General features: G+C 35.6%; 1 protein-coding gene across 2 annotated transcripts in view; it reads right to left on the bottom strand.

Annotated features, from left to right (window-relative positions):
- epn3a (epsin 3a) overlaps nucleotides 1-6,774 on the bottom strand; it is a 28,663-nt gene extending 21,889 nt beyond the window's left edge. For both annotated transcript variants that reach the window (XM_016488242.1, XM_016488243.1), the window contains exons 1-2: nucleotides 6,461-6,774; nucleotides 518-1,232 (exon numbers count right to left, since the gene is read on the bottom strand). In XM_016488242.1, coding sequence (XP_016343728.1) covers nucleotides 518-1,115 — 598 coding nt within the window. In that variant the 5' untranslated portion in view covers nucleotides 1,116-1,232; nucleotides 6,461-6,774. The remainder of the gene's footprint in view (nucleotides 1-517; nucleotides 1,233-6,460) is intronic.
- Between the last annotated feature and the right edge of the window lie 9,867 nt (nucleotides 6,775-16,641).

Below are 16,641 nucleotides of genomic sequence, written 5' to 3'. Positions count from 1 at the left end.
TCATATGTCCCCTTTAAGATATTTTTGATGAAATCCGAGAGCTTTCTGACCCTCCATAGACAACAACGCAACTGCAACGTTCTCAGGTCCAGAAACGTAGTAAGGACATCTGTAAAATAGTCCACGTGACCATTCACGAGAGTGCCGCAGATCGTTATTTTTCTTTGCGCACAAAACTATTCTCGTAGCTTCATAAAATTGCGGTTGAACCACTGATGTCACATGGACTATTTTACCGATGTCCTTACTACCTTTCTGGACCTTGAACGTGTCCGTTGCTGTCTATGGAGGGTCAGAAAGCTCTCGGATTTCATCAAAAATATCTTCATTTGTGTTCTGAGGATGAACGAAGGTCTTACGGGTTTGGAACGACACAAGGGTGAGTAATTAATGACAGAATTTTCATTTTTGGGTAAACAATCTCTATAAATTATTGTGCATGACTTAATATTCAACTGTCCCATGAGTGTGTGATTTATCCCGGTCATTCATAAACAGTATGAACAGTCATACTCACAGTTGAAGGAGGAAGGTGAGTGCCTCACCCTGCCGTGCTCTTCCCCATACACCGCTTCCATGCTGGGCTGAGCGGTGTGACGTCCCGGATAGGGAGGTGGTAAAGATCCATAAGCCATGGCACTGCTGGTTCCAGTCACGCGCTCACGGGTCTTGTGCGCCTGCGATCTCTCCTGCTTGAGCCGCTCGTCATCCCGGATCAGAGCCACCAGCTGCTTGGACTTTTCCCGCACGCCCATGCCCTGGTCCTGCCCTTCCCGGTCGATGTACTGGAAATCCCGCAGAGTCTGGATGGCGTAGATGTTCTCCTTGCACTGCTGGGCCACTCGCTCTGATCCTGACTTGATCAGATAGTCCAGCAGAGTGAGGGCCTTGTAGACGTGCCGCCAGTTCTTGCCGTGGTCATTGAGCCTCTTCCAGATGATGCCCATGACCTCGGTGAAGGCCACCACGTTGAAGGTCAGGTCTGCGATTTCCATTAAGAGCGAGGTCGGAGGACCCCACGGGTCGTTGGAGGTCGCCTCCCTGACCTTAATCTCTGCATCCGTGTAGTTGTTCACAATGTTCTTCATCTGCCGCCGTAAAGAAGAGGTCGTCATGATGACTACGGGTGTGGGATGATGAAGATGGTTTGTGGTAAGAAGAAATGGGATGCAATGTGTGCCACCAAGAAGCAATGGTCAGGAATCTCCAGCAAAATCTACAGCCTTGTTAGCCTGAAAAAGAGAGACACATGCCTCATTTCAATGGATTGGTTCTCTGGACGTCTTTGGATAACATGCACCTGATATTTTAATGGATTCATCAGCCTTTTGGCAAACCTATCCTTCTAAAAAGAAGTTCACTTTAGCATACTTATTATCAGTGCTGGTTAGATTACTTACAAATTGTAGTCTGTCACTAATTCCAAATTACATGACAAAATGTAATCCATTACATTTCCCATTTTAGGCAATGTAATCAGACTACTTTTTGATTACTTTTAGATTACTTTTGACCTAACTTGTTTATACAAAGAGATTAGAAAATATATTCCATCCGTTGTAATTAACAACATGAAGTGCATTAAACATTATACTACATTTATTTGTACACAAGGTTTACACAAGGTTTCCCAATCTTGGGTTCGTAAGGGGGATTGGGAGTTTAATGAAAAGCTAATAATGAAATAAATCATACAAATATACAATTAAAATTAATTATTTTAAAATAACATCAATCAAAATAAAACACTTATTAAAAAATGAAATATTTATTTAATGTAATGTTTGTGGACACTTTAACTGTATGTTTTTACAATTAACTGAAAATGCATTATGGTGTAAACTTACATTAAATGCAATTAGATGAACCTGAAAATGCTTTTTTGAGCCACATATGTATGGCTTTAGTACATCTTTATAAGTAATTTCCTAATTACTTCTGTGGTAAATATTTTGTAAGTGTTGTAATTGCTTAAAGTGTATTGCCGAGTCATGTACTACCAAGCATTTATGGTAAACTAAATATACTTTAATATCATTTTAATATCATATTAAAATTTCTGTGTCATCGATTTAAATATATTTATAATTACACATTTGCAATGAAGTTGCAATTTAGTACACTTAAAATATATTAAATTTTAAAGTAATATCAAAGAACACATTATAGTTAAATTATAAACAAGTACTTTACATGTGCTTTAGTATGTTAGTCAACACATTAAGTGTACTTCTTCAAAGCAAGACAAAAGATTATTAAAAACATAATGATTTACCAAGTAATTTAAAGTAAAACTTTTAATTTGACATTATTATAGTGTACTCATTAAAAGTGTACTTAACTGCGTTAAGAAACAAAGTCATGAAAGTATCTCTCTTTAAGTACACTTTTATTTCACTAATTTTATATTAAATGAAATTCCAGCTTCTTAAAAATATACCTTTAAGAACTGAAGTACACTATAAGCGCATATACAATTAATTTAAGTGTGCTTCATTTTCACAAGGGTACTACTGTCTGACAGCTGACAAGTTCTTTTGATATGATATCAAAACACATAACTCAGTTCCTCTCTGCAATATAACACAAACCACCTGCATTCAACATGTCTTCAAAGAAATGAGCACCAGCTGAGGAGGAACGCAGACTTGAAAGAAACATCCCGAAAGAAACTTCTGCTCTTGTGGTCTTTAACAGTTAAGCTATCTGTAGCGGTAATCTTGGATGTCAAAGGTGCTTTTCAAAGGTGTGCCATTCAGTCAAACAGCTGAAGTGTGTCATTTCTTTATTTCAGCACCCAGCCACCACCAGTTTGGGGTGAGTTTTACTACCTGTTTGTCCCAAAGACGACAGGGATGTATTTACTTAAAACTTGTTTGAAAAACTGCTTGATGACACTAGTGGTGCAGAAATTACACACTTTATCAATTTTGCCTGAATGGCACATGTCTAAAGAAGAGACCAGTAAAACTTTGACACCCAACTTCCCTCATACAAATAGTTTAGAACTAGCAAAACTTGAAATTCACATTAGGCACGAGTGTTATGGCTACGTGGACATTGCAATATATTATCCAAGATAATGTAGGTTGTCAGTCTAGACTCAAATATATAGAAAGAGGAAAATGGAAACATGCCTGTAACCATGAACAAACTACTGAGTTAACCAAGTGCTACTGAAACATCCTCCTGGTCACTGACACAACTAATTAAACACATAGCTACAGTGTCATCAACTGCTACAAAATGGGCTTTCACACCATGAGGAACGTTTTCAGAGTTCCTGCATGTAACTATTGCCGGAAGTAGCCACTTTTTGGCGTATTCACACCACAGGAACTGGGAACGATGGTAGTTCTAGGAACACCTTTTGGGGGACTAAATTAACTCCTAGTTCAGGGTTTAACCCAGCACTGTAGGAACTACCAGTGGTGTAAATGTACATTGATTGGACGAACGCATGCCATAGGAAAGAGCACACATCATTTTTAAAGACACGTAAACACACAGTTCACACTTACTAACTCCATGATGGACAACCTAAACTGTACAAACAACACATTCCAGATCAGCAAGAACGTGCTGCAGGAGTTACTACACTCTAAACAATGCTGGGTTAAATATAACCCAGCGCTGGGTTAAAAATGGACAAACCCAGCTATTGGGTTGTTTTGACCCAGCGGTTGGGTTGTTTTGAATCCAACCGCTGGGTCAAAACAACCCAATAGCTGGGTTTGTCCCTTTTTAACCCAGCGCTGGGTTATACTTAACCCAGCATTTTTTAGAGTGTATATTAATGCATGCTTCCTTTAATGCATTTCAGTGTATATTGGTGGTTTCAGTCACCTTAAAATGTGAGTGGGTTACTACCCAGAAGGTTGGGTTAAACATTTAACCCAACCGCTGGGTCAAAACAGCCAAATTGCTGGGTTTGTTCCTATTTAACCCAGCGCTGGGTTATACTTAACCCAGCATTTTTTAGAGTGTACTAGCAAAATACACTCTTAAAAATAAAGGTGCTTCAAAAGGTTCTTCAAGCGATGCCATAGAAGAACCATTTTTGGTTCCACAAAGAACCATTCAGTCAAAGGTTCTTTAAAGAACCATCTCTTTCTTACCTTTTTATAATCTGAAGAACCTTCTTTCGCCACAAAGAACCTTTTGTCAAACAGAAAGGTTCTTCAGATGTTAAAGGTTCTTTGTGGAACCATTTAGACAAAAAGGTTCTTCTATGGCATCGTGAAGCACCTTTATTTTTAAGAGTGTACCTAAGTAGGAAAATGACATAGGCTACTTTCATTTAAAAAAATTATAAAGTCTAATAAAATCACCCCAATTCGACAAGGATCAATGAGTCTCAATAATTTAAAAAAAAAAAGGAGCAGAATGAATTTGTGTGTAAAACATTCATACAAACATTAGCAATCAATAAATATGTAAGAACAGATTTGGATGGACAATGATTGAAAAAATGTACAAACATTCAACTGGTGTTTTATGAATGAGGCCCATTAAACAACATTTTTTTTTATTTTAATTACTTTTTTATACACAATATATCATGTGTAATGGGAAGTGTATCATATTTGTAAACTGTAAGAAACATCTCTGGGAAAAAAAGCTTACTTTCCACATAACTTTGATAGCATACACTGAAGAAGTTTAGTGTACAAACAACTTTCACTTCAACTTTCAAAAAATGCACATAAATAAGACTGTAAGACAAGTAAATAAAGACTGAAATAGTATTTTCTTGTAAAACATCCTTTGAAAAATCCTTTTAACGGTGTTCTGTTATTGGTTTGATCAGTCAAACCAATGAAAATTATGAATTTTTACTAGACTGGACTACAATTATTACGGTTTATTTTATGTTGTTGATTACACATGTCATTGCATACGTCTGTACATTGTATTTTGAATGGCAAAGCCATAGAGCCACTGTTGGCTTCCTCTGAAAAATTATTAATAACTTTATATAAACAAGACCACACCCTGAATAAAAAAGACAGGCACACATCAAAGCCATATGCTTCATACACCAGTGAGAAACTGCTCTGATAGTGCACAGGCCATGACCTTGATGTGGTGACACATTCCGCTCTCTGGATTTAGACAACAATCAATAACAGCAGTTTGATTAACATCACATTTCTGCTGAGAGTCTGTGCTGCGCAAAGAGGGTGGAATTTCAAAAACAAGCGCTGCTGGCACCTGGGCACAATACACAATGAGTTTCGACATCAATCTGAATGCAAGGCGAATTCACAAAAATTCAGTCTACATGTCCAAACCCATCAGTATAAGAAAGAGTGGGGTCATTTACATACGGTCAGTTTCACCTCTCATATTCTTTTACTATGTGTCATTATTTGTATATTTAAAATATATATATATATATATATATATTAAAATAGTATTTTTTACTAATACTTTGTTAAAAGCTGTAAGTGTGTGTGCGCGTGTGTGTGTAAACAAGATCTTTATATATAGTCAGCTTTACATTTGGCTTATAACTAAGTATTACAAAAAAATACCAGGAATGAATTATGTAACTACAATGAACTATGAAATACATATTTTAGAAAAGGTGGTCACACTTTATTTTAAGGTCCAATTCTTGCCATTAACAAACCATTAACTACAACTTTTGTCTCAATATACTTCTAAGTTGCTGCTTATTAATAGTTAGTAAGGTAGTTGTTAAGTTTTGGTATTGGGTAGGGGAATATGGTCATGCAGAATATGTGCTTTATAAGCACTAATAAGCAGCCAATGTTTTAATAATAAGCAACTAGTTAATAGCGAGAATTGGTCCCTACACTAAAGCAAATGTATCATTTTTTACCCCGTTTTATTTATTTATTTTTGTATAGGCCTAGTAGCTAGTTATTAAAAAGTGATTCTATAGTAGAAATTTCAGCATTTTTTATTATTATTTTAAAATACACCTGGCACAATGCAAGGAAATAATCTTTTTAAAAAATGAAAATATGAAAGAATATCCAAATGAAAAGTTGTAGGCTACTATGGATTTGTTTACTTTTGTCTAAATGTAACGTAACGTAGCCTATATCGCGATAAATAATATGCAAACAGATATCCCTGTTCTCTCGTAAACTAGTTTACTAAGCAGTCCGCTTCAGAAGAAACCCACTTTCAATCCGGGTGGAGAACCAGCTCTTCCACAATTCATATGCCTCTCGCGGTTTTTTAATCTGGAAGGTAAATCACCCTTAAAATCATTCAGATGCTTCCCGATGTTGCGGGACAGGAATAAAGAGCCCCTTTAGCAGCGCTCGCATCCTCATAATGCGGTATTGCGGCAGTGGAGGTGAATGTTGAGAGGGCGACGTCTGCTTACGTGACTCAGCTGGAATAATAGAGTAAGATTTGGAAATCTTACATTGAGCCGCGAGAGCAGAAATCGTAGCCATCTGAACGTCCTTTGTGTCCTTACCTCTCATTGCTTGACATAAAGGTCCCAACTTCGGGATCCTATCGGTAGTTGTGCTCCTCTCCACATCTCCGCATGTTTGTTTTCAGTGTGGATAATTTTGGAAATCTTGATTCAAATGCAGCAGACGTTCAACTCAGTTAAGCACCTCAAAGTTTCGCCTGCGTGGTTTTGCTGTTTCGCTTTGTGGAGGCCTATCCGGTTAGGAGTTATTGGTACATATCCCGAAAAAAAGTCCCGGTCGCTAACCTCGCTGATACAGAGCTCCCCTGTTAAAGCCCAGTAAAGTGAACCGAGGGAAGAGGCTGATGGAGGGAGGGCCGCTCGAGCCTGCAGAGTCAGAGGCAGTCTACTTTAACTCTTTGTGCTCCGAAACGAGACACACGAGCCTGTCACTGGCAGAAAGCAAATTACTGCTGCTACCCTGAATGTCCCGATTTATCAATCAGCTCTGCAGCTCTGCCTGGAAATCTGCTCTCAGATGACACTTTCTACCAACAGAGTATGCTGTTAAAAATTGTTTTTCTGAGTTGTAAAAAACGTTTAATGTGTTACTTTACATGTGTTCGTTTTTTTGTAATTATTTGTAATAAGTTCACTAGTAAAAATTGTTTCAAAGTAGCATATGTAGTGTTCTACACACATATATTATGCGAACGAGATGTGTTGCACTGCGTGAGGCAAATGGTGGTCACACCAGATACTGACTGGTTTTCGGACCCCCCCGGACCCCCCAATACAGTAAAACTGCACATTTTAGAGTGGCCTTTTATTGTGGCCAGCCTAAGGCACACCTGTGCAATAATCATGCTGTCTAATCAGCATCTTGATATGCCACACCTGTGAGGTGGATGGATTATCTCGGCAAAGGAGAAGTGCTCACTAACACAGATTTAGACAGATTTGTGAACAATATTTGAGAGAAATAGGCCTTTTGTGTACATAGAAAAAGTCTTAGATCTTTGAGTTCAGCTCATGAAAAATGGGGGCAAAAACAAAAGTGTTGCGTTTATAATTTATATACATATAATGTTTTCTTTATTTATTTTTTGCAGTGTATACAAAATGTGTTTTGCATCTCTAAAATTATATAGCCTGGCCATATTTTTCTTTTTGAACAAATGGTAAAAGGAGGCGCTTAGACTGAAGAAAATAGTCATTAATGGTAATTTTTTTTTATAGGAGATTTTCTGTTCATTTCCTATATTTCCAATTCTTACAACCTTGTTTGTAACATGTCTAAACAGTTTAAATCCCTGATTTGAGTGGTTTTGCAGTTGTCTATAAATAATTTAAATAAACATCACAATTTAATGAAAATATATTAAATATATATTAGATAGATAGATAGATTTTTAAAATAGCTACTTTTCACTCTCATTCATTTTATATTGGATAATAGTTTATTTAATATATCTAATAGCTCATAAAACAAAATAATGGGAGTTATGCATTTAATGCTTTTGGAAAAAAGACACCAGATTGTTTACCGTATCTGAGGATGGTGAAACTGTCTAATGTGCTCTTTGCAAATGGCAGGGCAGCTCTAGTTCCAGATTAAAGGTGGTGGAGATGAAGGGTGTTAAATTACTTATGAATCTTCCCACAGACCTACCTACTTACGCTTATTCTCATGATTTATTCATTGTTTTTTAGAGAGGGGTAATATGCCATATAATGGCTATAACGTGTTTCCCAACCTCTTCGGTCTTATGCAATCCTTGCAGCCATATGATGATCTAATTCAGCATTATCATAAATATTATAAATGTCATTAAAAATTAGATTGTGATATACAGCTATACATTTGATCCACATTAACATTAACCATATTTTGGAGATAAATGTGTACACAAAACTGAGCTAAATCTGACAAATGGAGAAGTAAGTAAATAAACAAGCAATAGAAGTCTCTCTCTGCGTGTGTGTGTGTGTTTAATGGGTTTAACGGAGCAAAAGCAAAATCTTTCCAAGTACACATTTTGGTTGGGAATCACTAAAACAGTCAGACTCGTTATCACAAATGCATAAATAGTGAGGAGGAATGCAAGACTATTGAAGAGAATTTCTATTCAAAGCTTCCTTGTGACAAGTGTTTTGGCCAAGCAAGAGTTTCTGGAAATACCAGCTCTGCTCTTGACAAACTGATACTCTCCCTCGTTTCTGCTGAATAAACATTCTGAACAGCCGGCAAAAAAAAAAGGGGAAAAAAAGTCAATTCTGCTTCTCAAATCTGTAATGAGAAGACAAACAGTGTTTAATCCTAAGCAAATTACTTTTTGACACTTTCCACAAAAGGGTACATTCTAGGGTCACGTAAAAAAAAAATGTAATAATTAGAGGCACAAATTCTTTTTGCTTTTATTATACGTCATTCTTAAAGTAAGGAGTATCTGATATGTTATATATCTTCATGCTTAAAATGGGGATTTTACATTTATTGCAAGAAATAAAATCACGCAATCTGTTGTATTTAGACATTTTATAAGGCTGTGAAAAGCTGCAAACCTCACCATTCAAAGGTTTAGGCTCGGTTTTATTATTTAAAAAAATAAATAATACTTTTATTCAGCAAGGATACATTAAATGGATAAAAAAATGACAGTAAAGACATTTATAATGTTACAAAAGATTTATATTTCAAATAAATGCTGTCCTGTTAAAGTGTCATAATGATTTCCACAAAAATATTATGCAGCACAACTGATTTCAGTATTGCTAATAATAATAATAATGTTTCTTGAGCAGCAAATCATCATATTAGAATGATTTCTGAAGGATCATGTGACACTGAAGACTGGAGTAATGATGCTGAAAATTCAGCTTTGCGTCACAGGAATAGATTACATTTTAAAATATATTAAATCAGAAATAAGTTCTTTTCAATTGTAATGATATTTCAGAATATTTGAATATTTTACTGTATTTTTGGTCATATAAATTCAGCCTTGGTGGGCATAAGAATCTTCGTTCAAAAATATTAAAAATTCTTACCAGCCTGTCTGAATGGAAGTGTAAATGTCAAATAAAACATCAGATACAACAGTCCTTTGACATTATGTGGTTGACAACATTTTCCAAAGTATCATACTTTGACTAACATTTTCTAAAAAAAGAAGTGAACTGACTGAATTTTTAAGAGCCATATCTCATACAAAATGGACAAGCTATGAGTCCAGGAAAGTTATTAGTGCAAATCTAGTGTCACTATTTCCTACAGTTTATATGATCGCTATAGTAGAATACACATCCAATGCTGTAAACTTATTTTATTGTTTCCTTTTCACATTGTTGCTTGATGGACCTGTTTTTGCATTTAACAGAACCTCTCCTCCTGTCTATCCACACTATGTCTTCTTTTTCCCTGAAAACAGACTCTGGGCCAAATTCTTTGTTTCGTAACAAAGGCCCGGCGGTTATGTCACCAGAGTGCACATGCAGACAGAGCAGAGGAGGAAGTTAAAGACTCACAAACCCATCACAGACTCTTCGGCTCATACGTTCATGATACACTGATTGAAACATTTAGAAATAAACACACATTGTTGTTGCCTGACAAACATGAGAGGAAATGCAGAAACACCCATCATGCCTTTGCTGCCCTCACATGGTAGCACTTTTGTATAACAGCAAAGAATTTTTCTGTTTATTACTATATTAACCAATATGATGCTGTATTAGTTCAGTAATATACCAACACATTTGTGCATTAGTAGTAGACATAATAGACTAAGAATACAAATTAATCTTAGTGTGAATATTAATCTGTGTTAAAATGATCAAGCAAGGTTTTTCTTTTTCTTTTAGGAACAAAAGTAAAACATCTAAACGAAGGTTTTCTTTTGCAATATACTATTTTTAAATGAAGCAACAAGAAGAGCAGGCAAGATGGATTAATACAATTTCAGTTCTCATAGGCCTACAGATTAATTAGTATAATTAAAGTGACGTGACATGTGGCCAAGTATGGTGACCCATACTAGGAATTAGTGCTCTGCATTTAACCCATCCAAAGTGCACACACACAGCAGTGAACACACACACCGTGAACACACACCCGGAGCACCCCTGCCGGTACGAGACTCGAACCCACAACCTTTGGGTTACGAGTCTGATTCTCTAACCATTAGGCCACGACTTCCCTGAATTAATTATAATTAATGAAAATTAACCCTCTGGTGCTTCTCGCGTGGCAGTTTTTTTTTTTTTATGAAATGAATGTGTGTGTGTGTAGTATTTTATGGTACACTCTCAGAAAAAAAGGTACAAAAGCTGTCACTGGGGCGGTACCTTTTAGGTACTAATATGTATACTTCTCTTTAGTTACAAATGTGTGCCTTTTGAAAAGGTACCGCCTCGGTGACAACTTTTGTACCTTTTTTTCTGAGAGTGTACTAAGCATGAAAATAAATCTTGGAGCACAGACTTAAATTCATTCAGAAGGCACAGATTACTGAAGTGAGACAAGTTAAAAAATAAAAATAAAAAGTTACAAAAGTTTAAGTTTATTGTTATGAAAATGCACAAAAATACTATTTTCACTCAAAAACTGTCAAAATCAAAACACAAACAAGTTGTGTTCCAAATTTGAGATTGATATTTTTAAAAATGAGCAACTGTTTTTCAGGACCATTTAACTTTTTCAAATCATGTCCATCAGTTTTTTGTGTTTCAGCAAATGTCAAAACTTTTAACAAATTTCACAGCATTCCGTTGAAGTAAAAATTATTTAAAAAATAAACAAATAAATAAAATAAAAGCAGCACTAGATGGTTAATTATTCATATGGTTGCACTGTGTGAGAATTTGCCCGTTTTATTTAAAAGTTTCATTTATGTATTTTTAGTTAAAATGTCGATTGTTCAACAAATGTGAAATAAATGTTAGTTAATTGTTACACATCACATTTATTTTCCAGGTCTGTGAGTGGCATTTTAAGGTGTTTTGTGCAATTTTGTCACATGAGTGTCTCATGTAATTTTGTCATTAATTTAAGAGAACATGCATTTTGATTTCAAGAAACAAGATGAAGTTTCAACCATGTAAAGAAAGTGAACAATGTGCATAGAACTCTTTCAAGCTGACTGAATTTAACATATTTTGACATACTTAATCTAAATAAGTAATTGTTGCAATGATGGATCGTTTAGGCCAATGCAACTTCACATTTTATCTTCAGTGAATACATTTACTTACTTTTAAATAGTGAATTCTACTGATGAGAAACCATACATGCCATACGTGCCTCCAAGTTCTCGGAACATCTCAGCACAATGGAAAGCAGGGTCATAAAACTGAACACAAGGCCTTACAGAGGAGTGAGTGATATTGTGATGGCTCACAAAAGACATGTCCTCTGCTTTTAAGAGTTATGGAATAGATTCTGGAAACCAGTGATAGAAAGTGCAGAGTTGCCATGGTGATGCATATTCCATTCTCTGCAAGAACATTTAGTCTCAAGCACTCCAAGGTAAGCATTTTAGAAGAAAAGCAAAAGCACACCGTGCACCAACTCAGTCCATTCAGAGTAGCCTTGAGCGAATGGAGTCGAGCTGAGACTCTCAGAGATGTAGGTGCTGTTTACGCAGCAGAAGGTGAGGATTTGTCTTTTTTGCAGATGCTCTCATATTGCCAGAATGTTCTTGATAATTCTTGAATATGGTGATATTTCACCCAAATATTTGGGCCTTTTTTGGAACATTTAAATGTTTCGAATAATTACATTATTTTCATGACAATTAAGCACATACTAATTTTCGTTACAAACACAAACTACAGGTTTTACTTTAAAATGCATTTTAAATCATTACATTTTAGTAATCTTAGCATGTTTTAAAGTACACTTATTTTGATGTGTTGACTAACATACTACAGCACATGTAAAATAATTGATTATAATTTTAACTGTGTGTTATTTGATATTACATTTGAAGTTAATATAAGTGCACTCAATTGCAATCTCATCCTACAAATATATTTGAAAACAACATACGGTTTCTCTAGAAATTACATTAAAGTATATTTTTAGTTTACCATAAAAGTTTGTCAGTACATTCAGCAGTTCACTTTAACTATATATTTCAAAGACAATAAAGTAATTATGAAATTACATATAAAAATATTCCTAAGTCCTACTTTCCTACAAGTGGGTTAAAAAAAACACTCAAGTTCAGATAACTGCATTTAATATAAATTCAAACGATATATTTTCATTTAATTGTAAATAACATGCACTTAAGGGTCTGAAAACATTACAGTCGGTTCACACTTAAGTATATTCTTTTAAAATCTTCCAAAGTATGTGAAAGTGCACTTTTTCCACAAGCTTAGAGCTCTGTTCAAATCAATTGTCAGCTGCAAGAGAGAATGATGGTCGTGATCATACCTATATAGAATATTGTCGTGATGCTTGGATTAGTTTAATGTCAGCTGTTTTTCTATTTCTATTAAAAGAGAGCCATCAGCATCATTACGCACATAGGGATTAATGGGATGTGAAACAGACTCATTCATATTGATGCAATTCCCGAGGTACCAGTCTCATCTACACACACACACACACACACACAAACAGAAGGGCATAAACCTTTACCTCTTTGACCAAATGTTCCTGTGTGCCCACACACATAAAATGGGCTATCCATCAGGAAATCATTCAGTAAATGAAAATTAAGCTGTGTTCAATAAATATTTTGGAAAGTCAGTCATTAGCAACCCCATAATTATCCAGACGACGGAGGGAAATAAGCTGAAATATTGCCACCCACATGCTACTCATGCCGCTATACTGAAAGCTGCACATTGTCGTACCTATTTCAAAAACAATTTTATACAACAGTTGGTTCTGGTTCATGGGTTTGATTATTTGAGCAGTGTTACAAGAGTGCTTATATTTAGCACAAAAGCACTGGGACTTTTCATTGTCTGTATCACTTTGCTTATCTTATTACAACATTTCAGACCTGAGCAGTGTGTACCGTTCCAGACCGGCTTTGGTTTTGCTTGGTTGGAAAACCAATGATAATAATAAGAAATGTTTCTTGAGCAGCAAATCAGAATATTAGAATGATTTCTGAAGGATCATGTGACCAGTGTTGGGAAGGTTACTTTGAAAATGTAATAGGTTACGGATTACAAGTTACCCTGTTTAAAATGTAATAAGTAGTGTAACTATTTCAATTACTTTATTTAAAAAATGTAACTGATTACATTTGATTACTTTTCTAAATTTCTAATGTTTTCAACTATTGCTCATTTTGAATCATTTAAAGCAGGAAGGGTTTACCTTACAGTAGTGCTCAACACTGATTACTGTCAGACTTTCCAAATCCTTCATCACTTGAATTATTATAATAATTGAATTTTAAAGCACAGCCACCACAAAATCCGACTTTAGCACCTCTTTTTACTTTGAGATCGTTCTGAGGTTAAATACGGATTTAAAAGCATAAGATATAGTTTAATAGCTATGATAATGTTTTTGAAATCAAATCTTTGCATTGCTATGACAGGAAACACTGGCATCTAACAATGCCTTGGAAAAACAGCTAATCTGAAAAAATAAAGCATACACCCAAATAAAACCGTTATCGAATAAGCACGTGTCCTATTCTGTGTCCTAAACTCCTGAAACATTGGTGTCTCATATTTTACAGCAGTCAATGCAATTTATGAAAGAAATCAATTCAATCGGCATGTGTGTGAAATAAATTCAGATGTAATCCCTTTTGTAATCTTTAACATTTTCATAAGTAACTAATTTAATGACACATTCTGTCTCAGTAACTGTAACTGATTACAGTTACATTTATTTTGGGTAACACTATTTTAAGATGTCCTTGTTACATGTTACATGTGCTTACTATTATAATAACAATTAATTATGCGTAATTACATGCAAGTAACACAAGCCAAACCCTAATCCTAACCCTAACCATATAGTAAGTACATGTAGTTAATTAATATTACTAACTACTTAAACATGTAATTACACTGTAACAAGGACACCTTAAAATAAAGTGTAACCTTATTTTGTAATTCAATTAAGTAATTCTGTTACATGCAACTAATTACTCCCCAACACTGCATGTGACAGTGAAGACTGAAAAGAGTAATGATGCTGAAAATTCAGCTTTGCATCACATCACATCTTAAAATATATTCAAACAGAACACTGATATTTTAAATTGTAATATTTCACAATATTACTTTACAAAATGTTTACGTAATAAATGCAAAAAAAAAACATTTTAAAATCTTTCTGACCCTAAACTTCTGAATGAGAGTAAGTTACTCTTTATTACTTTTATTGAACTATAAAGAAAATATCACACTCAAAATCATGCTGTTAACTTGTTCTTCCATGTATTTTATATAAATGTACAATTATTTATGACAATACATTGAAAAATAGAATGGTCTTTCAAGTCAAACATAATATTTAACGCCACTCAATCAACCTAAATACATTAATTTATATCAACAAAACTCATTTTATGGGAGAAATGGCTACATTTTTACAGTATTATTAAGATTTTTCAAGCATCTTTCACTCCAAATTAAGCTGGAAAATTAAAACTTTTAACTTCGTCAGTAATGATATGAACAGGACTTAAGTCTGCATTATAGCTGCATTTAACTGACAATACTCTGTAGCTCTACATAATAATGGCCCATATCCAAGTAACAATGCGGTGGGCAATACCTTAAATAGGCAGCAGAATTGTTCAGCCCTAAGCGTTGAATGACGCACCACACGAGACCACCCATCCATCATCAGCATATAAAAAGCACTGCGGGAACCGTGCACAACTCACTGCACCGAGAGCACGGGGTGCTGCGCCTCCCCTACAGCCGTCCTGCCGACCTCACCACCAGCCGTTCTGGATGATACCAGCAAGGAGCATGGAGGTGAACACAACTGATAAAGCTCTTCTTTCAGTTGATGGCACCGCGACGCTCTCCTGTTGCAGCTATCATTCCGAAGGCACCGCAACAGCTGACATGCATTTGCAGTGCGCGTCGCACTGGAGACATCCAGAGCCAAAGGCGCGAGTGGTGCGCACCTCCAGCACTGGAAAGCGACCCTCGTCGTCTGAACGCAAACCCAGGAGATCTCTGGATCCCTTTTCCGCGTCTCAGCTCCATAAAACAAAGCATATGAGATATGAGAGTAAAAACGACGAGCTGGTCAGCGTAAAACCCAGTCACTACCGGCGCATAGTTGTGCTCGGCGCGCCCCGAGTGGGTAAAACGGCGACTATGTAATTACACTGTAACAAGGACACCTTAAAATAAAGTGTAACCTTATTTTGTAATTCAATTAAGTAATTCTGTTACATGCAACTAATTACTCCCCAACACTGCATGTGACAGTGAAGACTGAAAAGAGTAATGATGCTGAAAATTCAGCTTTGCATCACATCACATCTTAAAATATATTCAAACAGAACACTGATATTTTAAATTGTAATATTTCACAATATTACTTTACAAAATGTTTACGTAATAAATGCAAAAAAAAAACATTTTAAAATCTTTCTGACCCTAAACTTCTGAATGAGAGTAAGTTACTCTTTATTACTTTTATTGAACTATAAAGAAAATATCACACTCAAAATCATGCTGTTAACTTGTTCTTCCATGTATTTTATATAAATGTACAATTATTTATGACAATACATTGAAAAATAGAATGGTCTTTCAAGTCAAACATAATATTTAACGCCACTCAATCAACCTAAATACATTAATTTATATCAACAAAACTCATTTTATGGGAGAAATGGCTACATTTTTACAGTATTATTAAGATTTTTCAAGCATCTTTCACTCCAAATTAAGCTGGAAAATTAAAACTTTTAACTTCGTCAGTAATGATATGAACAGGACTTAAGTCTGCATTATAGCTGCATTTAACTGACAATACTCTGTAGCTCTACATAATAATGGCCCATATCCAAGTAACAATGCGGTGGGCAATACCTTAAATAGGCAGCAGAATTGTTCAGCCCTAAGCGTTGAATGACGCACCACACGAGACCACCCATCCATCATCAGCATATAAAAAGCACTGCGGGAACCGTGCACAACTCACTGCACCGAGAGCACGGGGTGCTGCGCCTCCCCTACAGCCGTCCTGCCGACCTCACCACCAGCCGTTCTGGATGATACCAGCAAGGAGC

The sequence above is a fragment of the Sinocyclocheilus anshuiensis genome, unplaced genomic scaffold, assembly GCF_001515605.1.
Source record: "Sinocyclocheilus anshuiensis isolate Anshui unplaced genomic scaffold, SAMN03320099.WGS_v1.1 scaffold1609, whole genome shotgun sequence".
Classification (NCBI taxonomy): Eukaryota; Metazoa; Chordata; class Actinopteri; order Cypriniformes; family Cyprinidae; genus Sinocyclocheilus; species Sinocyclocheilus anshuiensis.
This window is presented reverse-complemented; position numbering and strand designations above follow the sequence as displayed.